At 36.0% G+C, this 26,445-nt stretch overlaps 1 protein-coding gene and 2 long non-coding RNA genes across 5 annotated transcripts; all 3 read right to left on the reverse strand.

Annotated features, from left to right (window-relative positions):
* Positions 1–2,166: 2,166 nt before the first annotated feature.
* Positions 2,167–4,607, reverse strand: LOC139191430 (uncharacterized). The gene is made up of 5 exons (XR_011575486.1): positions 4,399–4,607; positions 4,156–4,315; positions 3,982–4,050; positions 3,225–3,283; positions 2,167–2,232 (listed from the first exon to the last, which is right to left on the reverse strand). It is a non-coding gene; the product is annotated as an uncharacterized lncRNA (long non-coding RNA).
* A 2,585-nt stretch (positions 4,608–7,192) lies between these two features.
* On the reverse strand, positions 7,193–9,819 carry LOC139191431 (uncharacterized). The gene is made up of 5 exons (XR_011575487.1): positions 9,613–9,819; positions 9,370–9,529; positions 9,196–9,264; positions 8,439–8,497; positions 7,193–7,446 (listed from the first exon to the last, which is right to left on the reverse strand). It is a non-coding gene; the product is annotated as an uncharacterized lncRNA (long non-coding RNA).
* Positions 9,820–15,540: 5,721 nt separating this feature from the next.
* LOC103455605 (uncharacterized) lies at positions 15,541–22,313 on the reverse strand. 3 transcript variants are annotated; one of them, XM_029092337.2, is made up of 19 exons: positions 22,149–22,313; positions 21,593–21,634; positions 21,410–21,478; positions 20,836–20,892; positions 20,586–20,681; positions 20,309–20,420; positions 19,927–19,972; positions 19,649–19,720; positions 19,469–19,531; positions 19,213–19,367; positions 19,033–19,097; positions 18,249–18,399; positions 17,698–17,803; positions 17,462–17,597; positions 16,862–16,926; positions 16,562–16,726; positions 16,367–16,439; positions 16,193–16,278; positions 15,541–15,934 (listed from the first exon to the last, which is right to left on the reverse strand). In XM_029092337.2, the coding sequence occupies exons 1-18, from the start codon at positions 22,150–22,152 to the stop codon at positions 16,211–16,213; spliced, it is 1,545 nt and encodes a 514-aa protein (XP_028948170.1). In that variant the 5' UTR covers positions 22,153–22,313; the 3' UTR covers positions 15,541–15,934; positions 16,193–16,210. The 3 variants fall into 3 exon arrangements, with proteins under 3 accessions (XP_028948170.1, XP_028948169.1, XP_070668390.1); XM_029092336.2 differs by having other exon boundaries at positions 21,410–21,481; positions 22,149–22,290; XM_070812289.1 differs by lacking the exons at positions 15,541–15,934; positions 16,193–16,278; positions 16,367–16,439 and having other exon boundaries at positions 16,632–16,798; positions 16,841–16,926; positions 21,410–21,481; positions 22,149–22,284.
* Between the last annotated feature and the right edge of the window lie 4,132 nt (positions 22,314–26,445).

The following is a 26,445-nucleotide window of genomic DNA, read 5'->3' on the forward strand; positions in this document are numbered from 1 at the left end:
GGAATACTTAAAAAGAAAAGTAAGGCTTATGATGGCCTTGTTTTTGCTTCAAACTTCAAAGGACAAATTAAACATATTAAGGTCCGTTTGGTAACCATGTCAAATTCTGCTTTTTTTTTAAATAAAAAACTGAAATCGAAATTGTTATTAGACGTTTCCGAATATTTATGTATAAATGCTGATAAATTTTGACCAAATTTTTTTCGTGATCTTTGTGGTGATACTCTACTTTTAAATAAACCCTTGTGGTGAAAAAGTTAGTAATTGTAATCCTGTGGTGAAATTCGTTATCAATCATAGTCCAAATTAGATTTTTCCTCATTCTTCTGTCATTTGTAGGGGTAAATTTGTTATTTTCGTTTTTATTGATTCTATGAACCAATCATAAAGTGCCATATGAACATAATTTATTTTTTTTAACTTTTAGAACTACAATAAAAGAATAAATAAACATTAAAATTACAAGGTTCATATTACCAAACTTTCTCATTTCAAGAGAGCCAAGAGTCGAAATTCAAGGTTTAAAAAATCATAAAGTACCTCACCACGTTTATGTTAGAATATAAGTTAGTATGCAAACATTGAATTTAGTTTTATTTTAAGAAGAACAGTGGTGGACGGGATGGCTAAGGTTATGTGAGAGAAGGGGGGGGGAGGTGGTGGGCGGTCATCGTGGCTGTGGCTGACAAGGGTAGGGATTGCGGAGGAATTTTTTTTTCCCTTCTATTTTTGTTGATTATAAAAATAAAAAAAAAAAGTGGAATTACCATAAAGAAAAGAAAAAAGAATGGAATGACTTTTTTCCCCTGCATGTGGATGAGATTTTAACAAAAATTTCAATTTGGATTACAATTGATATCGAACTTCACCACAGTGTTAAGATTAACATTTTTTTCATCACATGGGTCGATTTAAAAGTAGTGTCTCACCACAAGGATCAAGAAAAAAAATTGGCCATAAATTTTTACCTAAGAATATGACAGAACTAATGATATACAGTTTGCTAGAAGCAGCTGGTAATTAGGGTTGAACTTAAGGAAGTAATTAAAATGTACAGCGGCTGAGGAGAGTTGTTGGAGAAGCTGTATTCTCCATCCCGGCGATCATTGCATGGACTTCAGACGAACGATGTCCAAACGTCCTACGTAATATGCTTATCTTTTTAATTATATATATATATTGGAAACTTTATTCTAATTCTTGACAAAGATGTCTTTTAAAATAAAACTATGAGTAAGATCAAAACCTAATTTTAGTCCCTTGATACATTAATCACCTCATTTATGTATCAAGGGTTTCTTCCTAATTTCAATGAATTAATTATATTTCCTTATAATTTTCATTTTCATTTCATTCATCATAATATATTTTGTTGTAAACATTTAGATAAACTAATTTTTGTTATACAATATATTTCAATATACTTTGTCTTTCTCATTTAGGTACATTGATTCATTTAATATATTTTGGTATATCAAATTCGGTACACACATTTAGGTACATTAATTCAATATAATACATTTCAATACATACATTTTGCTACGTACATTTCGGTACAATATTTCAAGATGATACATTTCAGTACAAATATTTCGGTACCAATATTTAAGTACATTAATTGGATCTTTCAAGTTTGTAGAATATTAAATAAAATTAATAAATTAAAAAACGGTTTTTTGGTCAAAAAATAAATTAAAATGTGTAAATTAAAAAAATTCAAATATTTTGATGAGTGACATTGAATAAAATACACATTAAATAATTTGAATTAAAGACACATAAAAGAACTATAATCAATAAGTAATCTAATACTAAATTTTTATTAAATTTCAAACTTTTTCTTAGATTAAAGTTAAAGGGACAAGGATTGTCTGCCCTCCTAATTGTGGTACCCTTCCATGCCCTCCTATTTTGTGCGGTCACGGTTAAGCCATGTCAATATTTTATATTAATTTTTTAATGAGATAATAAGATAAAAAACAATAAAAATATAAAATATTGACGTGGCTTAACCATAGACCGCACAAAATAGGAGGGCATGGAAGGTGACACACCCCGTCCCGAAGGAGGGCATGCTGGCCGTCACGTGAGAGTGACGTAACCATTTGCACAGTACGGAAGCTTTAAGATACAATTTAAATTGATACACCCGAAGGTGAGTCCTAATTTTGTCCAATCTGTCAGAACACCGTCGAATTCCTCGTAGTCACCACACCTTTGTGATTCCTGAACCTGGAGGGGCGCAAAACCAAAATTGAGTGGGTCAGTAAAACAATTCTTTTCCAAATCCAAACATTTCTCAAAACGTTGTAACCCCTCTCCGTAAAACCTGTATACTTTCCCAGAAATGTAAAATATAAATATACATATATATTCTCAAAACTTCATTTTTACTATCTCAACATTATCTCTTTATCAATCATGCCATGCCATGTCATCTCAACATTTCTCATATTAATTATGCCATGCCACATCATCTCAACAGTAATAAGGTATGAATGCATCAACATAATCATATCAGGTGCAAGAAAGTAATCAACCGTAGGCCCTCTAATAGCCCTATACGGTTGAACCTAGAGCTCAAAATCTATCATTATCACTCTACCGGAGTCACCTCTGTGACCCGTCCGGCCTTCTGCACACAAGTTACGCTCTAGTGCTTCTCATAAATCATCTGTGCACATAATCTAAGGTCACCCACCAGTCGGAATCTCACTAACACTCTCGCGACTGGTCTGTCGTACCCACTCCGCGTGGACTGTACGACTAGCATCTACTTGGATCCAAGGCGAGCGTGCGATGCGGTGAATACTATAAGCACTAAACCATGGTGCAGGATTTGAGCTCAATATATATCATCATCATCATAACAGTAATTAAATACTCATCTGTGCGTCCACCGCACCATTTCATACATATGCATCATAAATCAATTCTTACCTGTGCGTCCACCGCACCAATTCATACATATGCATCATAAATCAATTCTTACCTGTGCGTCCACCGCACCAATTCATACATATGCATCATATATTAATTCATGCATGGCATTTCAACTCACATTTCTATATACTTTTCATATCAATTCTATGCATGGTATTTCACTTCCCGTTTTTCCACATAACTCATATGCATTTCATTTTAAACATATTTTCATGCATTTTCAATTTCTGGGAAAACGTTAAGTATATATATATATACGGAAAACAAAACTGCCCACTCACCTGGAGTTCATCCAACAACTCCCTAGCACCACACATCAAGGCGTCACGACGATCGCCGCCTAGAATAGTAATCAAATCCAACCTCAGAATTCATATCGATAGAATATTTAACTTATATAAAATACGTCACTACGTAGTTCGATCCGGAAGATCTGCCACTCAGATTTTAAATCCATAACTTCCAGAGGTCCACAATATATCTCTAGGACAACATCCTAAAATTTCATTACCATCCAACGGTCGGATCTCCGTCAATTTCCAAAACTAAGTGACGGTTAACATTTTATATTATGGACTTACAATTCCAATTCCGGAAGATCCGTAACTCGGATTCCCAATCCATAAGTTCCAATAATCCTCAAATATTACGTACTATAACGTATCAAAGTTTGGTGATGATCCAACGGTCGGATCATCAATTCACATTTTCACCTAAATGTGAAAACTATAAAACGTTATTTGAACACCTAACCAACAATCTTCAATAACTTTCTCATACGGTGTTCAATTTAGGTATATGAATATACCACAGTGATCTACTCGACGTCACGGACGTCGACATATTTTTAAAATAATTTTATTTTTATTTTTTATTTTTACTGTAGCACCTTCTTCTTCCTTGGGTCGCCGGACTGGTTTTTCCGGCGGCCGTTTTCTGAACAGTTTTTCAAATTGCCATAACTTTGTCATTTCTCAACGAAATCAAGTGATTCAAAAACGAAAGTTGTAGCCCTTGAAGAGACAAAGAGAATGGTACCTTGCACAACACCTAGTTCGCCGTGGTTTGGCCGGAAACTGCCTCGAAAGCCTCGGAGGTCGCCGGAAACTGGGTATTTTTCAAATGAGTATAACTTCTTCAATACTCAACGAAATTGAGTGAAACAAAAAGGAAAGTTGTAGTACTTGACGAGACGAAGAGATTGATACCTACCTCGACTCCTAACTCGCCGGGGATTCGCCGGAAAACGCCTCGAAAGCTCCGGCCAAATTTTGAACTTGTCGATCTCCGTGTTCTTACGTCCAAAAACTTCCAACGAAGCACTCCGAGCTTCCTTGGGACCTCACTAAGCTCACTATGAGCTTGGATTGTCCTAAAAATCAACCAATTCAAAGCTCATGAACAGTACACTTTCATGGGGAGTTTAGAATCTAGGTTTTCCGAAGTAAAACTTACCTGAAATGGATACCAACGTGATCGTGAAGTCCTCAGGATTCCAATGGTGGTCTCAAACTTGACGTTGGTATAGATTTAGGGTGGTTTTGGTGGTGGTCCGTGTGAGTTCGAAGGAGAGAGACAGAGAGAGTGAGAAATCGTGAAGGAGGAGAGAGAAAGACAGTGAACGGGAAATGAGGAGGGTTTTGAGGGATGTGGGGATCCCACGTGGTCCTTATTCCAATCTCCAAACACCAAACTTTAACATTTTAACCTAAAAATCTAAGTTCCATCCTTATTAAATTCCATTTTATTTTCAAACTTAGGAACCTAGATAATTAGCAACCTGAGCTTCACAAATTTAGTATTTCTTAAGGGCAATTTCGTCCATTCACAGCCACGAATATAATAATTTGGAACGGGCTGTGACAATCTTCCCTCCTTATAGAATTTCGTCCCCGAAATTCCAGCAACCAACCAATTCATCAACACTTATACCAACCTCGGTAAGTTTCTTTCATCCGATTCTTTTTCTCCCACGTAATTTTCTTCCACTGAATGATTCCTTCACAAAACTTTTACCATTTACTCTATCTTAACTCTCAGGACCTTCTTTTTCCAATCCAAATTCTACTTTTCTAAGGTGAACACTTCTAAAATATAAAACCATCTTATGATCAACGTCACTTATAATATTCAATTGGTAGTAACCAGATCTCAATTCAATCTTTGAATCTTCGCAATTACTTTTGAGTTGGTTAAATAAACATCAGTACATCACCATGGATAACGGTTCTCAATCGTTACCCGACTCCATTATCTATAATCAAGGAATAGTCTTTAAAGTCCATTTTCTTTCTCACCCACAAACTGGTGCTCCTCAACAGTGTTGTACTAGGTTGAATAAAACTTTTATCAACCAATTCTCTCAACTGAATTTCCAATTCCCTTAACTCATCATGAACCAATCTTTAACATAAATTTATACCTGGCAACAAATCAATAATGAACCTCATATCTCTGCCTGAAGACAATCCAGGTATACTTTCAGAGAAGACATCAAGAAAAGTCTAACTCTTTCGACATTATTCACACTACTCCAAACAACATCATTTAGCACCACATGAGCTAAGTATTTTTGACAGCCTTTCGAAAACAATCTCTTTGCTCTCACAGCATAAATAATGGCTGAACTCAATCCACTTTGCATACTTACAAAAGTAATCTCTGTTCATCCAGATCGATGGAAAGTGACTGGTTTCCCGTAACAATCCATTTAGTCACAATTATAACCAACCACTCTAATGGAAATAATTTAACCGACACAATACATACTTTATTAATACTGAACATTCTAAATAAGTACAACACTAACATAAAATAACCTACCGGGTTGCTTGCTTAACGAATCCACGAATGAGTTATTAATATTACGGTCTGCAGCCCGCAATACTGATAAATCATCGTTGTCTCGATAAGTAGGCAACCACTCACAAAGATATAACATTACTATTTTGTCACTCAATGCAAAATACATACACTCGTCTCAACTACATTTATTTACCACTCTCTAGGTAATATCATACATAATAAGAAATATATCAGCCGAAGTCAACTAGAATGACCAATACGGTTGATTCAACTCTTATCTCAATAATACGTCGGCCGGATCCACTCCGCGTGGTCGGCACGGCCGAGCCTATAACTCACCAATTTCTCATATGTCAGTCAAATCCATTTCTCATGGTCCGTACGGCTGAACATATAACTCATCAAATATCTCTGTACTCACGGTCAATCCGACCAAACTACTAAATCCATAACTCTGCTGAATCGACACTATGATTTCATGGAAAATTGTTGAGTACAACTGATTCTAGGGACGATTCACAACTCTGTGTCCCTTCTGTTCACATAAACACATTCATTAATTTCACATTTCCCAAAGTGTTAATTTTGTACATGCTGCACAAAGTACATTTCCTTTACTCGAGACACCTTGTCTCAAATATCGGGGATTACCAGTATATCCATCACTTTTATTCTGACCAGCGACATTAAAACCTCAGCTGGAAAAATTAACTCTAGCTTCACTTCTTTCGAAGCTCTGAATCTTTCTATATCCTTGATATGACGAATCATTAACTTTATCGTCTTCTTTTAATTCCCATTCTTTTCTTATTCTTCTTTATTCTCGTTGCTCATGTTCTCAGAGTCCTCAAGGCTCAACAACATCTAGCATACTCCTGATAAGAACTACAATGGATAGTGGTCACCCAAAATACCACTTCCCTTTTTGCCACCCAGCTTAAAACAACATAACACCTCCACCAAATTAACAACAATATCTGGATGGAACGAGGCAAGTCTGAAAACTTTCTATAATATCCCTCGATCATCACCTTCCTTGTCTCATATTTGTAAACTCTTGTTTACTACCATCAATAAATGCCGGAGGGATAAACTTTTCCTTAAAAAATTTTAAATCGGCTGATTCCTCTGGTGACAACAATTAACATTCCTGTTTCCACCAGGATGCAAATTCATACCCAAAACCAGGTAGTCGTCTCGACCCACCTGTCAGAAGGAAATTTCCTTTGACTTGCATAATCTGAAACATCTTTTCCAATTGGTTAAACCGTCACTCCGCTCCCTCAGGTTCATCATTTCATAAGGTGATTCAAATTCAACTCATAACCCGTCTTAAAATGTCCATTTTGATAATATACTGAATCACCATAATCATAGTTTCCCCCAAACCGCTAAATCAGGGAGACTAAATTCCTCTAACTACGTGGTTTGCTACGAGGCGGTGTAGTTCTGACAGAATTCACTATAAACTTCTCAAGATGTCCAAGATTGCAACCATGCTCTGATACCAACTGACACACCCCGTCCCGAAGGAGGGCATGCTGGCCGTCACGTGAGAGTGACGTAACCATTTGCACAGTACGGAAGCTTTAAGATACAATTTAAATTGATACACCCGAAGGTGAGTCCTAATTTTGTCCAATCTGTCAGAACACCGTCGAATTCCTCGTAGTCACCACACCTTTGTGATTCCTGAACCTGGAGGGGCGCAAAACCAAAATTGAGTGGGTCAGTAAAACAATTCTTTTCCAAATCCAAACATTTCTCAAAACGTTGTAACCCCTCTCCGTAAAACCTGTATACTTTCCCAGAAATGTAAAATATAAATATACATATATATTCTCAAAACTTCATTTTTACTATCTCAACATTATCTCTTTATCAATCATGCCATGCCATGTCATCTCAACATTTCTCATATTAATTATGCCATGCCACATCATCTCAACAGTAATAAGGTATGAATGCATCAACATAATCATATCAGGTGCAAGAAAGTAATCAACCGTAGGCCCTCTAATAGCCCTATACGGTTGAACCTAGAGCTCAAAATCTATCATTATCACTCTACCGGAGTCACCTCTGTGACCCGTCCGGCCTTCTGCACACAAGTTACGCTCTAGTGCTTCTCATAAATCATCTGTGCACATAATCTAAGGTCACCCACCAGTCGGAATCTCACTAACACTCTCGCGACTGGTCTGTCGTACCCACTCCGCGTGGACTGTACGACTAGCATCTACTTGGATCCAAGGCGAGCGTGCGATGCGGTGAATACTATAAGCACTAAACCATGGTGCAGGATTTGAGCTCAATATATATCATCATCATCATAACAGTAATTAAATACTCATCTGTGCGTCCACCGCACCATTTCATACATATGCATCATAAATCAATTCTTACCTGTGCGTCCACCGCACCAATTCATACATATGCATCATAAATCAATTCTTACCTGTGCGTCCACCGCACCAATTCATACATATGCATCATATATTAATTCATGCATGGCATTTCAACTCACATTTCTATATACTTTTCATATCAATTCTATGCATGGTATTTCACTTCCCGTTTTTCCACATAACTCATATGCATTTCATTTTAAACATATTTTCATGCATTTTCAATTTCTGGGAAAACGTTAAGTATATATATATATACGGAAAACAAAACTGCCCACTCACCTGGAGTTCATCCAACAACTCCCTAGCACCACACATCAAGGCGTCACGACGATCGCCGCCTAGAATAGTAATCAAATCCAACCTCAGAATTCATATCGATAGAATATTTAACTTATATAAAATACGTCACTACGTAGTTCGATCCGGAAGATCTGCCACTCAGATTTTAAATCCATAACTTCCAGAGGTCCACAATATATCTCTAGGACAACATCCTAAAATTTCATTACCATCCAACGGTCGGATCTCCGTCAATTTCCAAAACTAAGTGACGGTTAACATTTTATATTATGGACTTACAATTCCAATTCCGGAAGATCCGTAACTCGGATTCCCAATCCATAAGTTCCAATAATCCTCAAATATTACGTACTATAACGTATCAAAGTTTGGTGATGATCCAACGGTCGGATCATCAATTCACATTTTCACCTAAATGTGAAAACTATAAAACGTTATTTGAACACCTAACCAACAATCTTCAATAACTTTCTCATACGGTGTTCAATTTAGGTATATGAATATACCACAGTGATCTACTCGACGTCACGGACGTCGACATATTTTTAAAATAATTTTATTTTTATTTTTTATTTTTACTGTAGCACCTTCTTCTTCCTTGGGTCGCCGGACTGGTTTTTCCGGCGGCCGTTTTCTGAACAGTTTTTCAAATTGCCATAACTTTGTCATTTCTCAACGAAATCAAGTGATTCAAAAACGAAAGTTGTAGCCCTTGAAGAGACAAAGAGAATGGTACCTTGCACAACACCTAGTTCGCCGTGGTTTGGCCGGAAACTGCCTCGAAAGCCTCGGAGGTCGCCGGAAACTGGGTATTTTTCAAATGAGTATAACTTCTTCAATACTCAACGAAATTGAGTGAAACAAAAAGGAAAGTTGTAGTACTTGACGAGACGAAGAGATTGATACCTACCTCGACTCCTAACTCGCCGGGGATTCGCCGGAAAACGCCTCGAAAGCTCCGGCCAAATTTTGAACTTGTCGATCTCCGTGTTCTTACGTCCAAAAACTTCCAACGAAGCACTCCGAGCTTCCTTGGGACCTCACTAAGCTCACTATGAGCTTGGATTGTCCTAAAAATCAACCAATTCAAAGCTCATGAACAGTACACTTTCATGGGGAGTTTAGAATCTAGGTTTTCCGAAGTAAAACTTACCTGAAATGGATACCAACGTGATCGTGAAGTCCTCAGGATTCCAATGGTGGTCTCAAACTTGACGTTGGTATAGATTTAGGGTGGTTTTGGTGGTGGTCCGTGTGAGTTCGAAGGAGAGAGACAGAGAGAGTGAGAAATCGTGAAGGAGGAGAGAGAAAGACAGTGAACGGGAAATGAGGAGGGTTTTGAGGGATGTGGGGATCCCACGTGGTCCTTATTCCAATCTCCAAACACCAAACTTTAACATTTTAACCTAAAAATCTAAGTTCCATCCTTATTAAATTCCATTTTATTTTCAAACTTAGGAACCTAGATAATTAGCAACCTGAGCTTCACAAATTTAGTATTTCTTAAGGGCAATTTCGTTCATTCACAGCCACGAATATAATAATTTGGAACGGGCTGTGACAGAAGGGCACCACAACTAGGAGGGCAAACAATCCTTGTCCAAGTTAAAGGGCCCCTTACATATAAAAAAGCACTAAAATTGGGACTTGGATTGTCTGCCCTCCTAGTTGTGGTGCCCTTCCATGCCCTCCTATTTTGTGCGGTCACGGTTAAGTCACGTTAATATTTTATATTTTTATTATTTTTTTGTCTTATTATCTCATTAAAAATTAATATAAAATATTGACGTGGCTTAACCGTGACCGCACAAAATAGGAGGGCATGGAAGTGCACCACAACTAGGAGGGCAGACAATCCTTGTCCCTAAAATTGATGGCCCGTTCTGATGACACAGCAATGCCATTTTTGTTTGACCAACCGTAATATTTAACCAATGCTTTTTGTTTGACCAGAATTGATAGCAATGGTATGTTTCTGGGTTTTGCAAGACTTAGATCCTCTCCGGACTGAATCCCTGAGATCAATTAATAACAACCGTTCATCAAAGATTATACAGTCACAATTGATTTTTTTTTTTTCCTTTCAGTTTTATGTGAAAAATATAAAAAAGAAAATAATTGTGGCCGCATGGTTTATGATAAACGGTTGATATTAATTGATCCCTGAATTTTGCGATACATAGATGGTTGTTGGGGATTTGCAGATCGGGTCTATGTGAGCCAGAACAAGGTACAGCTCCATTGTGTCGTGAGATTTTATATGTAAGTATATAGTTTGACTCATTTTTAGTCGAAATAGGTTACAGCAATTCACCCTCAAGCATGAAAATTTATACGACGAAAATACAATATGTAAATTGAGTAAACGGTGATTAATAGTCAATGGATGGTAGCAAGACTTTGTTAATTAATGATGCCATTTCCCAAGTCCGACTCTGGCCAACATAAGAAAATTTAGAACATTATTCTTAGCACCTAAGATTCCGAGTTCGGTAAGAAAATAAAACTAGAGCAAAATGAAAAAAAGGTATATTAGTATTAATATAAAGAACTCTGCTTTAAGGGCTAGTTTGAAATTGTTATGCTTCTAAAAACAACACCATTTTAAAAAATTTGAAACATCAAATGTGTTTGGTAAAACAAACAAAAAAAAGTGTTTTTCTTTTAAATTGCTTCAATAACAGTAAAACCATGCTTCTAAAAGTGTGTTTTTTCCAAATCATAGTGAACAACGCATTTAATGAAATTTTGAAATGACAAGTGTACCTCTGTATATTTTACAAGATTATATAATCTTTGACCTTGCATTATTCTCTTTGACAATTTTTTTTCACATTCAATATCATATTCTTTTTAGTCATTTAACATATTCACAGCAGTTTTATATAAAAATTTACCAAACACTCAAAAACTTTTTCTTTTTTTGTTAAAAGGACTTTTACAAAGAAAGTTTACCAAACACTCAACAACTTTATTTTACAACTGAATATTCTCACAGCAAAACGTAAATACTTTTTTTAAAAGGTACAGCAATACCAAACTAGTACTAAGTCGTATCTTTTCAGTACGATGAAGCACATACATTATAGTATTATCATCAGTGTTTGCGCTTGAGAAGGACAAATAATCCACCAGCGACGCCGTCGTCGGCAGTAGTGAGGAACGGACGTGGGCGTGCTTCGATTTTCTTCGAGTAGCGAACGAAAAGCGGCTCCATAATATCAGTGCCGAAGTGCTTTGTGAGGAGACTCTCCATGCCAGCTCTAATTTCTGCGGTTTTCTTCAAAGGGATAGGCCTCCGAGGTTGCTCTTCCAGTCTCGCAATTTCAAAACACCCATTTTCGTGTATTAGCTCCCTCAGCTCCTCCATTGATGGGCTGTATGTTGGATAGTTGAAAGAGTCTAGTTTATCTTTGCTTATTAATCCCTGCAGTGCCGACAAAGATTACCCATTAAATGTATGAGAGGTTCTCTCTGCAAGACGTTTATTCTTTTTAAACGGACAGACATTTCAAGAAAACCTCATTAAGTATATATTGATGGGCTGTATGTTGGATGGTTGAATGAGTCTAGTTCAACATAAATTACTAGCGCTGAAGTATCATATTTGACTCCCAAAATTAATTTCATAAAAACAAGGAAGCATATGATAAGTTTCCCTGAATCCTCAATATTCCAAACTTGCAGCCTAATCTACTGCAAGATTAGTCTTCAACAGATTTATCAAAAGACTAACGCTGCAGTAGATATGGGTTCGGATCCTTTTTGTGAGGATTCTCTCCGGATTCTCTTTGTGAGAATCCCGGAAATTCTCTAGTTATGTTCATTCATCATACATCGTGCGGTCAGAATTTATTTTAAAATTTTTCTTTAAAATTGAATACAAATAATACTTGACAAAAACTAATCGCATGATTTACAATGAATGAATACGATTAAAGGATCCTCACAAAGAGGGTCCGGAGAGGATCCTCATTCTACTTATATGAAGATGTCACTGTACCGGTTTTTTACGTCAATCATGCACTTGTCACACGAGAAAGGAAAACACATTACAATGCATGAGTGGCTTGAAATAGCGATACAATAGCATCACCATTGTAGGTAAGTTTCTCTTGAGCTTCTGGCTAACATTTGTCCATATATGTGTGTCCAAATTTTGTTGATTACCTCATTGGCCATATATGTGTGTCCAAATCTAGTATGTATATGTGTGTGTGTATATATATATATATATATATATATACAAATTGCTTAAGGGAAGGGATCCCCATTTTTTGAAAAAAATGGGGATTAGGTGTGGGGTCCACTCCACATCGAATTTCAACGATCCGAACAGTCTATTTTGTTAGTCTCGATTCATAGATCATCCTTGCAAAAATTCAATTCAATCCGAAACCGTTTGCCTATTTAATTATCAAGATCAAATTTCATTTTTTCTTATATAACAAAGTATTCGTTCATTTCCTTGAACTCAATTAGATGTCTTAAACATTTCCGATTTAGCTAATATTTTGCAAGGATGATCTATGAATCGAGACTAACAAAATAGACGGTTCGGATCGTTGAAATTCGATGTGGAGTGGGCCCCACACCTAATCCCCATTTTTTTCAAAAAATGGGGATCCCTTCCCTTAAGCAATCTGTATATATATATATATATAGTTTATTAAAGTACATTATTCAAACATGCCAAATATTAAATTAAGGTGCATGAGGAGTTGTTGGCATAACATGTTGTAACGTGTTGGGGGCATCTCCTCTACCCCTCTTTCTGTAGGTCGGTCTGTTTTGGGGAAGGTTCATGTGGAAATAACATGTAACGTCGGGCTCAATATTGTATATGTTGCCTGCTGCTTCCATACTAGTCAATAGTTATTGGACGGCAAGTGATCTTTTATCATAATGGTGAAAATGTGTTGAGTCTTTGCATGAAAGAGTGGATTCAAACTCCGTTAGTGAGTAATCTAACATTTAATTTAACAAAAAAATATATTGCTTGGCCAAAAAAAAAAAAAAAAAAAAGTCAATGAACGTAAAGAAGACTTTGTTAACAAAAATGTTTTTTTTTTTTGAGTACACAAAAATTTTATTTTAACTATATATTTGTATTATTCTTTATGAAAAAACTAATGAAAATAGTTTCAAATCTTTGCATTTTAGTAAAAAAAGCATCTACTATTTATTTAATGATAAGAACAAAATAATAAATAAAAAACATAAAAGTTGGGCGCATACCCTCTCCCACTCTTTTTCCTCCTGTTGTCAGTTATCATTAAGAGATTTTTTTATTTTATTTTATTTTTTTAGAATAAGAAACAAAGTTCAAATTGAATTATATTTCCCAGTTTTATTTTTATTTTTGTGGTTGTTTTCCAATAGTAATCAAGATAATAAGAGATTTTTCAATGTACCCGGAACATGAGGTGGTACACCACATTTCTCTATACAAGTAGTGAGATTCTTGTGTTAAAAATTTAACAATATAAAAAATAAAATTCCCCACCACTTACATGAGAATACGTGGTGCACCACTTGTGTTACGAGTACAAGGAAAAATTTCTCCAAAATGACACCCAAGCTAAAGAAATTGGATGGAGAGCTACATTTAATTATTGTAAGTATGTAAAAAATGTGAGGGAATTTTAATTGGGTAATTGAAAACAGTTTTTTAAATATAATTACTGAGAACATAATCTTCTCAAGGTTTTAATCTGAACAATCACTTCTGGGTTTATCGTTTTCGGTACAATAGGTGCTTTTACAAGACCAAAAAGGTTATATGTTTCAAACCTTATGAAACTGAACCAAGAATTAAACACTATTTATAAAATATGACCAATAAGTAGACATTATTTATGAAACTGGACCAATAAGCAAACACTATTTATGAAATTGGACCAATAAGTAGACATTATTTATGAAACTAGACCAATAAGTAGACATTATTTATGAAACGAAACCAACAATTATGCACTATATCTAAAACTAAACCAATAGATAGAAACTATTTATGAAACTGGATCAAGAACTAGACAATATTTATAAAACATAACCAAGAACTAGGCACTATTTATGATAGTGGAAAAATAACTAGGTATTATTTATGAAACTGTACTAACTACTATACACTATTTATGAAACCAAACCCGATAACTAGGCACTATTTATGAAACTAGACCAACAAATAGTGCAATACCGTTCAGTTTCATAAATAGTGTCTGTGATGGACGCACGGATCCTGCGAGTCAGGTCTTTTTAATTTTTTTTTATTTTTAAATTGTGTATTTTTCATTAAAATTTAAGTTCTTTTGTCATTTTTATTAAAATTTAAGAGTTTTTCATTAAATAAAGTTATAGCATGGTTCTTGGTTAAAATAAACTTAGCCCAAACTCTTTTCATGAAAGCTTCCTCATTGTTTCATTATAACAGAGATGAGACCCACATATGTGGATGAATCCTACCTCTATTAGAGAAATTGTACAAATGATAGTACAAACAAATGGTAAATATAGCACTACACCTTTGTTAAAGATGTGGTTCAAGTGCATACAAATCAAGTCCTCTCGTCACATAAGATTGAAATATCATGTGACATTAGAAAAATGTTGTTGACTTACGACAGATCTCTTATCATGGAAATGAAGATCCTCCGAATCCTCTTTGTAAAGATATCGGAGATCTTCAAATCGTGTTCATTATGGATTCCAACTCCCAAGTCCACCTCCAACATCAGGAAACAACGAAATAAGAAAAGCTATGGGACAGGCATAAACTATAGCACACCATTTTATATTCTTTATTCATTCAACAAGATTTCCGAAGATCCGCGGTTCGGGTGCGTCTGCTCGCCTCTTTTACAACCACAAGAACAAACGAAAGAGTGGATTCGCTTTCCCAAACTACTCTGAAAATAATTAGAGGAAAACTTGCGCAGAGTTACCTGACTACGACAACTCTCACGCTGCATCCGATGAGGTCAAAAACACATACAAAAAATAGCTTAAACTAATTCATTTCTCCCTCGGAATCCAACAATGTTCCGTACCATAAGAGACCGCTCTCCGATTATACCTGTCGGACAAAAACGATTTGTTTCTCGCATTCATTTAAACCAGAACGAAATAGACTGAACTTACGGAGTTGGTACAAACAAGAAAAACAAAAATCCACCAATCATAAGAAACATTAACAAAACGAACTGATCAATCAGAATTTTAATCGATCTATTAACCCAGTAATGGGTGGCTCGATTCAATACTACTACTTTACACTCTTAAAATATAAAAAATATCGCCGTACCCTGCAAAAGCTCACTCCAGAGTACATGAGCACCCAGCAGCACTATACGACTGCGTAAATCTACGAACGATATTAACCTGATATCAGAGTCCATTCATTTTGCATTGTAGTTGATGCTGCGCTGACTTCAAACGCATCAAGCTGCCACGCAGTCCGTCCTACTGACCCAGCTCTGCCAATCAACAAGAATTGGGTTATCTTGGGATCGGAAAATCCAAAATACAGAAGTATTGAGTAAGCGTTGGATGCAAATGCAAACGCAACTCATAGTAAAGACCTTTAATATATATAGGCACCTTACACTTTTTAGGTAGTTTGATACGAACACAATTATAAAATTTAGAACCGAGTAAACGTCAGCAACTAACCAATAAGCAGACGAGGAAACAGAGAGAATGTATGTAGGAAAATAGCATTCGAAAAGCCTTACCCTCAAGACCAAAATTGTTTAAGCACTTGATCTGTTGCGGTAATTTGAAGGTTGATCAATCACTTTTCCAACTGCAATAGTTTTTCCTGCAGAACGTAGAAATAACATTTACTACAACATGCCAAAAACATCCTGGATGTATAAACAGAATGGCGAAGGCAAGGTATATAGTACCTTCGGTACGAAGAGTAAACCTTCCAAGTTGTGGAAAGTCTGCAAACTTCTCGATGCAGATCATGTTACCGACCTGCAGGAGCACATGAGCACATGAGCACAAGGTAAGTGAACCAGGTGCGACAAAGATGTTTAAAATTTACTACCTCTCTTCTTTTTGAGGGGGGTTAATAAAAAAAGTATAATGATACAAACCTGAATCTTGCACACAACAACGGCACCATTCTTGACAAAACGAATATGCTTTTTCATAGGTTTCTTCGTCTTCGGATCCATTTGACTTACAAGCTCAATAATCTCACATTCTTCAACAACCGAGTGAATATGCAGGACAGCTTTATAGCCAGCCGTCAAGATTGCCTTAAGAGAAGAAGTATATGGAGGGCTTCAGATAAATACATACACATGTTCATCAACCAAGATCATAAGACGGAGAGAGAGAGAGAGGGGGAGAGAGAGAGAGAGAGAGAGAGAGAGAGAGAGAGAGATTCAAACATTGTCCAGCAGTTCAAGGATCTGCAACTGGGCGAAAAATTCTGTTACAGCAGGTATTGGATTTGCTGCATTAACCAAAAAAAAAAGTATATTAAGAGCAACATATGCGAAGTAAACATGGGGACAACATAAGGGGAGGAGGGAGGGAAGGAGGGAAAGAAAGAAAATAACACAATAACTGATTTTATGAAACTAAAACTAACCAAAAACAGTTTCAAGTGGTTTTCAATTTTCTTTATTTTAATTCTACAAGTCTTCCCTCCTCTTATCCTCACTTCTCTCTATATCATCTCTTTCCCATCTCCATTTTTCTTACATCTCTTCACTTAAAAATAAATAAAAGCCAACTAGCTATTCTTTAGTGATGCTTTGGTTTCCAATGTCGCTAGATGTTCCAAGTTCGAATCCCCCACCCCCCAACTGATAAATAAGTAAGATAAATAGTGACAATTCTATAAATAAATAAAGATACGTGCTCAAACTTTAAAGGGAAAAAACGAATATGCAGCAGTAATGCAATTTTTTACTTTTAAGGAATAAAATACTAGAAAACTAAGAATGGACAAAGAGTCTGGTGAAATGCCGTGAAATAGAACTTACCAACACTCGACAAGACAAAGCCTGACAATATATCTTCATCCTCAATGCCCGATATTCTAACCCGTAGATTTTCACCGGGGCCCGCACGTTTCACCCTATCATCATCAATGTATAGAGCAACAGCCTTCACTGGAACCTGCAAAAGAATGTGTTGAATTGGATTTTTAGTATAAAATCTTTATAGAAAAAAGGTAAGATTATAGAGGAAATAATATTTAAAAGGAACCAGAAGGAACCTTATTTGGCATGACAACCAACGAATCCCCTTCACGCACTGACCCAGATTCCACTTTGCCCATAACAACTGTTCCCATGTCCTTGAATCTGTCTATGATAGGCATCCTACAGAAAGGAATTCAGAGGATTAAAGAAAATTAGAGATAATACATTAACCATAATTCACCAATTCCTGTCACAGTTTACTAAATCACTAGGGAGCCATTGATCCCCCACCTCATCCTCCACCCTCCGTATATTTTCATTAAGTGCCATTGCCAATGACCGTAATACCATTTCCAAACAAAGATATTGTAAAGAAATTTGAGTACAAGCCACTCCTCACACTACAAACTGACAATATAATGCTTCCTACCTCAGTGCATTAAGAAGTAACTGTTGAAAACTTTCAAGGGAAATTTTTTTTGCAAATATAATAGAAAATATCTCCTCAATTAGTAAAAAAAAGTATATGCACATCAATCAGACTTCTTCAAAGAAAAAAGATAGATTCAAATACAGATGCTTACTTACGACGTTTGAAGGCAAGGTTAAAAAACAGACCACGTACCTGAATGAACCTTTAGGATCTCGTAGAGGAACTTCAATAGAATCAAGGACTTCGAAAAGGCAGGGACCATCCCACCACGAACAAACACTTTTATCCAATCTGGTTTTTATATTTAAACCAATCAGGCCAGATATAGGCAGGAATTGCACATCTGCAGAGGCAAAGTGCAAATCAATAACATCCTATGTCAACACACATAATACAAACCAGTGCCTCAAAACTACCATTACCATCAGTTCAGATAGAAAAGAAAAAAATCAAAATGAAAGAAGAAATCCACTAACATAACATTTACTTCTGTGACAGAAAGGTATCACAAGCACAAATAAGAGAAACAATAGCATAAAATCATGATCAACTATTCCCTACTTTAATGTGCTGACTTGAGCATACATATTTTCATTGAAATAAAAGTTTCCATTTTTGTTTTCAATCTCATAAATATGAGCAAGTTTTTGCAGGCCGCAGGAGTTGCCTATTCCTCAACGCTTCCCCAATTTTCCTCATAATATCAAACAAAGGAAAACATGCCTGTTAGTCCCCTTTTTCAATCCTTCTATCGAACATAGGGTCATCATAGTTTGAGAATAGTAAAATGATTGTGGCCTATTCCCCACAGTATAAGTTACAACTTAAATTAGAAATCCAGCATAATTACTAAGTCAATGGCATTAACCCAAACAAAGAGAAAAATAGAAAGAAAGATATGACTTCCCAAATACCAAAACCATAAAATAACATATCTATAAGTTTCTGAAGAAATAATTATCACGTACGGACGTACCTTTTTTCACATTGTAGCCTGATGCTTTAAGGAATGGCACCATCTTTGACCCAATTTCATCATACCTGAAGAAATTATGAAATTAAAAACATAAGAAATCACTAATCAATAGGGGCAGGGCACATACAAGAGCAGGAGGGTGTTGGATCCGAAAAATCGCTCTAAAAGAGGGTAAAGTACCTTTCTTTTGACCAGTTCACAGTGGGATCATCCATTTTATTCACAACAACAAGCAACTTAGACACACCCAATGTCTTAGCAAGTTGAACGTGTTCACGGGTCTGCCCACCCCTCTCATACCCAGTTTCAAATTCTCCTTTCCGAGCAGAAATTACCTAAACAGAAAGAGAAAGGAGAAAAGCGAGAGACTATTAAATATACAAAATTTACCTTTGCTGGGTTGAAGCAGTAATTAAGCATCACGAATGTAACTCACCAGTACTCCTACATCAGCTTGAGATGCACCACTGATCATATTTGGAACATAACTTTTGTGGCCCTGTTAATAAACATGCACTACTCAGAATCACCCGAAACAAGCAAGCCAAACCATATTGTCCAAGAAAATGAAAAATATGAAGTCTTGTTGTGATTCGTGAAAAAGAAATTAACTCACGGGTGCATCCAAAATCGTAAATCTTGATGTTTCGGTTTCAAAGTGGGCCCGCCCCACTTCAACTGTTTTACCCTGCAATAAGATTCCCAAAAACAAATAATTAGAGCCCAAATAAGCTGTTCCTTTGACAAAACTAGCTGTTGTAAGCATCCAAAAACAAATAATTAGAGCCCAAATAAGCTGTTCCTTTGACAAAACTAGCTGTTGTAAGCATCATTAGTTAGCATTTGACAATGACTTAAAGATTGACAATAACATTGCAGCTTATCAAACCATACCTTCTCTCTCTCTTCCTCATTGGTATCCATAATATATGCCATATACCTAGCAGATATGACATAACCATAGTCAATGGGGAGTGATCCAAACACAAAAAGTTCATGCAGCATATGTAAGGTCCATTTTTGCATCAGATGATATGTTAATGCAGTTTTGAACTACAAAATTTTGCCACTGAATGACACGTTAAGAAAACCAAGAGAATGAATGTAAAAGAACATTATGAGATACCACTAAAGATCTGTACTAACATTGTGGAATTGTTAACTAGTTATATGCATGTCTCAGATAAAGTCAAAAGTTACTTATATTTTGAGGGAAGATGAGGATCTTGGGGACAAGGGGCTAGGACACAATAACATAGCACTAGGATATGCTCACCAGCTTTCCCTACTTTTGTCCTTTGCTTCTTTTTCATATTTTTGGATCGTACGATCATCAACCTGACCGCTAAGGAAAAGAATTTGGCCTCCTGTTGTGGACTTTCCAGCATCTGCAACCAAGACAAAACACGTTATTAAGCCCTGTTAGGATTTACACCACAAAATGGAACTTTAATAGCAATGGGCAAGTGTATGGTTCTAATTTCAGAAGGCAGGACAATAATCGAAAACGAGATTTGTTAGATAAAGCAACCTTGTGATAAAAATTAACTTACCAACATGGCCAATAAAAACAACATTCAAGTGCCTCTTCCTATCTAATTCAATGTCATCATGTTCTTCTTCAGGCTCTGGGATTTCCTTCGCTTTCCCTGCATATCCAATCCAAACATTAATCTCCCAGAAGTATATTAGAATAGAATTTGGTATGGAAAATTACGAGTGATGCAGTACGAGTTATTATTTAAGAAAAAAAAGACACAAAATAACAGACAAAAACAAATATGGACTGAGCTTCGATAGTACCTTTATGCTCAACTACAACTGACTGATCAGACTGCGTATGAATCTCTTCCCTGGGATCTGAAATTGTTCCAATATTTGGAGGGAAAAAACAGAGTTAATCTTCTACATCAATCTCCCATCAAGCCAAAGTACTAGGCAAAAGCATCTAGAAATCACATGCCCTACTTCCCATCAAAAAGATCCCGCACAAGATGGAGAGTCAAAGTAGAAAATTACAGAAAGGAATAAAATTTCTGCATATCAAGTTAATTGCGTCAAATAAGTAGCACTAACAAGATGTGATGTGGGTAATCAAAAGCAATAGGAAAATTAAACAAGCACTGTCAATCATGCTACCATGTCTTGAAGTATATATAACCAGAAACTGAAAGTGATTTTGTAGCCGCCAATTTTCATTTTTAAAGGTACTCTAGGTTCCGTAGTATTACTCAATAGTCATTATAACCAGTTACTGGGAGCATTTAATGATAAGCGTATCACATGTTAATAAATCACAATCAAAATATGCCCTCTCAACCCATAACTCTACTCAACAAAACAATAACATAATATTGAAATCGACGATACTACCGACCTTCCTCCATCTTACTCTCGTTCTCTACTTCCGGCATTGCTTCGTCTGGCTTAACAGCCCCATTATCTTCTGCTACATTTTAACCAAACCATCGGCTCAGCAATTAAAAACTTACCATCGCACAGCCATCATTATCATTTATCTTAACCAAAACAAATAAATTCAAATTCCGTTTAGAGTTACCTTCCGAATCAAGCTGTAACGATCGGATTTCCTCCTCGATATCTACGATTTACAGAAGTTTGAATCAAATCTCAAAAAATCAGCCCCATTAATTTCGAATAATTCATAGGCATAGCAAATAAGCGCCATGCACTAAACTTTATCCCGAACTCCTTCACTCAAATTACCAGAAACAAGGAAAATCCAAACAGATAAAAAAAAACGACTGCATTAACAAATTTATTAGGTGTAATTTATTTATTTTATTTCAGCATCCAACTACCGAAGCTAAACCAATCCTAACCATAATTAAATACTACAAAAACAGATAAATTCGAATAAAATTAAACTAAATTTCCAAAATTCGCAAACTCCTGACGAACTGGAATACAAGCAAAAAAGATTCAGATCAGAACTAATAAATCGCCGGGATCTACCGGAGCTTAATCGCCGAACAAAATCAATCTCCACAAATTAGACATTAAAAAGATAGAAGATTGAAAATTCGAGAAATCAAGAACCGAGATTTCTATAAACAGATGATTAGATTAGGAGATTAGGGTTTAGAGTTGTGTACCCATGGATGGCGAGGGTTTCTGTGAGATTCTGTAGCGACCAGCTAGGGTTTTTATGCGACGCGAGCGAGGAAGGACGGTGAGTGATAAAATGTGAACACTACTACTCCGTGTACAGATATTAATGTGTTCCTGTGTGGGGATTTATATGGCTGGTGCGCTGCTATACACTCAATTTTTACTACTCACTTCAACTTTTAATCGATGAATCAAATGAATTAAAAAATATTAATATTTATAGAGATGTATTTAATTGGGAATTTAAGATATTTTAACAGATAAATTTATGAATTTTTATTAAGTTTAACTGATTTGTAGATATTCTATGTAAACTTTTGATTCAATTCTCTCAAAATCTCATGGGGAAATGTGAGATTTGTGGATACTTAAAATACACTACAAAATCTAGGGGTGGGCACTTAGAACCGAAAACCGAAACCGAAACACGAACCAAATCGAACCGCACCAAACGGTTTGGTTTTGCGGTTTTGAAACTGAACCGTAACATAGAAAACTGTTTGATTTCGGTTTCGGCTTTTGTAAACCCCATTGAAACCAAACAAAACCGCAAATATTAATAAACATTTAATTAAATGTCCATATTAGATTTTATGTTTTAATTGGTTGTTTGTTAGAATCCATACATTTAGTATGGACTCAACCACACTAGAATATCATCATTCATCACTTTCTTTCATTCATTAACTCAAAGAACATTTGTTATTTTATACCATCAAACACACACACACACATATATATATATGTACAAGGGTGGACTAATCTTGTTATCAAGAGTCGAACAATAATCTATTGAAGTCCACTCATTTGAAGCATGATATCACATATTTTAGTTTGAAAGTTTCGCTCATATTTAATGAATTCAAAGTTATTCAACTTATTTTATGTTATACCTTGTATGGGACACCCTTTTGTTGCACAAACATATTTTAACATCACAACTGCATGCAACATGCTAATTGTTTACATAACAAATGTCTTTTTCCTATTGCTACTGGGAAATGCTTATTAATATGTCAAATTGCAAATTGTACATTTTTTCTTAAAAACCAAACCAAAACCATTTGAAACTACACCGAACCAAATCAAACAGTTTAATTTCATTTCAATTTTGGCTTCAAAATCGCACTGAACCGAACCGCAAAAAATTTCAATTTCGGTTTTAATTTCACTCAAAATCGCACTGAACCAAACAATGCCTACCCCTAACAAAATCTCTTTAATTCCCTATAATTCCTCTCAACTTTTCCAAATTCTTTAAAGGGTAAATTGTCAAAATTGTCCCTGAGATTTGTATAACTCATCACTTTGGTCCCTGAGATTCCAAATCGATAAAAGTGGTCCCTGATATTGTCCACCATCCATCATTTTGGTAATTCTGTTAAAAATTTCATTAAGTGTTCTAGAGCTCTTAGCCAGAAGTTTGGCCAATTTTCAAAGCTTTGTAACTCAATTGTTTCTTAACTAAATTCGACCTATAATATATCAAAATGAAGATAGGAAGGTATAGAATAAGATTATATCTATTTTGAAGCCAAATGGTTGTTGGAGATTGCCGGAAAATAGCCTCAAAGTTGACTGGTTTGAGTGAAAACTTAAAAACTCTTCAGAAACTAGGTAAACTTTAAACGTTCATAACTTCATCAATACTCAACGAAATCAAGTGATTCAAAAAAAAATCATACTTCTCAACGAGATGAAAAGAATGGTACATTTTTCGACGAATAACTCGTAGTGGTTTGGCCGGAAAATGGCTCGAAAATGGCTAACTCGAGACTAAAACAGCCACTTTCGAGCCGTTTTCCGACTATCGAAACGGTACCATTCTCTTCGTCTTGTCAAGAAATATGATTTTTGTTTTTGAATCACTTGATTTCATTGAGTATTGAAGAAGTTATGAACGTTTAAAGTTTACCCAGTTTTCCGGTGAGTTTTCAAGTTTTCACTTGGACCAGTCAACTTTGAGGCTATTTTCCAGCAATCTCCGACAACCATTGGGCTTTAAAATAGGTATAATTTTATTCTACACTTTCCTATCTTCATTTTGATAAATTATGGGTCGAATTTGGTTAAGAAACGATTGAGTTACGAAGCTTTGAAGATTGCCCAAACTTCCGACTAAAAGCTTCGGGACACTTAATAGTGTTTTTAACGGAATGACCAAAATGATGGATGGTGGACAATCTCAGTGACCACTTTTATGGATTTGGAATCTCAATGACCAAAATAATAAGTTATGCAAATCTGAATGACCATTTTGGCGATTTACCCTTCTTTAAATTCTAATTCTAATTGAATACACCTGAAATGTTATAAACTTCTTTAAAATTCTAATCGAATACATCCGGATTTCTAAGGATTTTAATAAACCATCTTAAAATCCTGATTGAATACACATTGAATTTCAGATAATCACTTAAAATTCTGATTGAATACTCATAATTCATTAAAATAATTAAAATCTTTCAAAATCCCAATTAAATACAACACTCTAATTTGTTGAATCAAATGAATTAAGAAAATTAACATTAAACAATTAACAAGAATTTGTGAAAAGAAAAAACACATGTGTTAATAGCACCATCCATTTATATGTGTTGGTTTTTGCTTACTGTTTGGTATCCGATCTAAGCGATATTTGAATTAACTAATCTAACATAGTTGTTGATGCACAAAATCAGTGAGGATTTTGGTACAACATAAAGTGTTAAGTTTGTGACATTCGCTAGATTGTTCCTGTCACTAGTGTGAATAAGTGTGTAAATGGATAGAGACATGGAAGCAAACACAAGATGTACGTGGTTCACCCAGATTGGCCCACATAGTAGAAGAGTTCTCATTAATTGTAAAGGGTTTACACAAGTACATAGGTTCAAACTCTCATTTAGGGTTGGTTTGGTATTGCTGTGCTTTGAAAAAAAACTGCTGTGAGAATAAGCGGCTGTGAAATAAATCAGCTAGGGGTGGAATTTTTTCCCGAAAATCCCGAACCGTCCCGAACCCGTCCCGAAATTTACCCGAAAAATGCCCGAACCGAATTTCCCGAAAAATTCGGTACCCGAAACCGAACCGATCCCGAAAGTTTCGGTTTGGGATTCGGCCACATCTTTGAAAGTGTTCGGTAATCCCGAACCGAACCGAATATTATATATATATATATATATATATATATATATTTTTTTTTTTAATTTGTAATTAGAAATCACTTGGACCGTTGGATTGGTTAAGATCTAATCCAACCGTCCATTGGGAGTTAGGTCTTTTGTTGTATTCCTCACTTCCTCAGACTCAGCCGCTCACTCCCACTCTCCCAAACGCTGCTTTCGCCGCTCCTCCATCGATTCAAGTCATGCCAAGCTTCGTTGAGCCTTTTTTATTTATGACTTCATGTTCGTACAGAGGGTGAAAAGAAGAGAAAGGGTTGGTGGTGTGCAAGTGACTTTAGTGGGAGTAAAGGGGGTGTGGACGGTGAAGATGCTCTGCATGTGGGAGTGGGATCCCCATGATTTTCTCCTCCCTCTTTTGATTCTGCAACGCATTCAGTATGAGTAGCACTCCACAATCCACTCCCACAAAGTGTAATTTAATCATGGGCATGGCAGCTGCATCATGAGCAGCAAGGATTCCTTTTGTTTCATATTTGATTATTGCATGCGTGCTGTAAGTGTATGTATATGTATATAATTTAGGTTTTTATTCAACTTTCTCACTCTTCCTCTTCCATGGCTGAGGAGAGAGAGAACTCTCTTGAACTTTAACACCGCCGCCTAAGTCTCCACCTGCAGGTTTTTCCATGGTTTTGGTTTGCACAAGAGATTGAGAACTCTGTGGTATCCCGACCCGAAATCCCGAAACAGTTTCGGGTATCCCGAATTTCGGGAATTGCATATTTTCGGTTCGATGTTGGGATATAAAATCCCATCCCGAAATGTTTCGGTTTGGAATTCGGATTGAGGGTTTCGGTTCGGGATCCCGACCCGAACCAGCCCTAAAATCAGCAGAGTGTTTGGTAAACTTTTTTGTAAAAGTGCTTTTGGAAAAAAAAGCAGTCTGATAGTGGGTCTTTTCATTAAAGGAGCACTGTAGCTCCGTGTGCTTTGAAAAAAAACCAGTTTTCTAAAGCTACAAATAACAGCTTCAGCTTTTTCCTTTGATTTCAGCTTATTCTCACAGCAGCTTCCAAAATAAGCCATTTTTTTCAGTTTACCAAACACCTAAAACCTTCACAGCTTTTTTTCATTGGTGTTTTTTTTTTAAGCACCTCACTCCCAAACCACCCCT

Source organism: Malus domestica, chromosome 14, assembly GCF_042453785.1.
Source record: "Malus domestica chromosome 14, GDT2T_hap1".
Taxonomy (NCBI): Eukaryota; Viridiplantae; Streptophyta; class Magnoliopsida; order Rosales; family Rosaceae; genus Malus; species Malus domestica.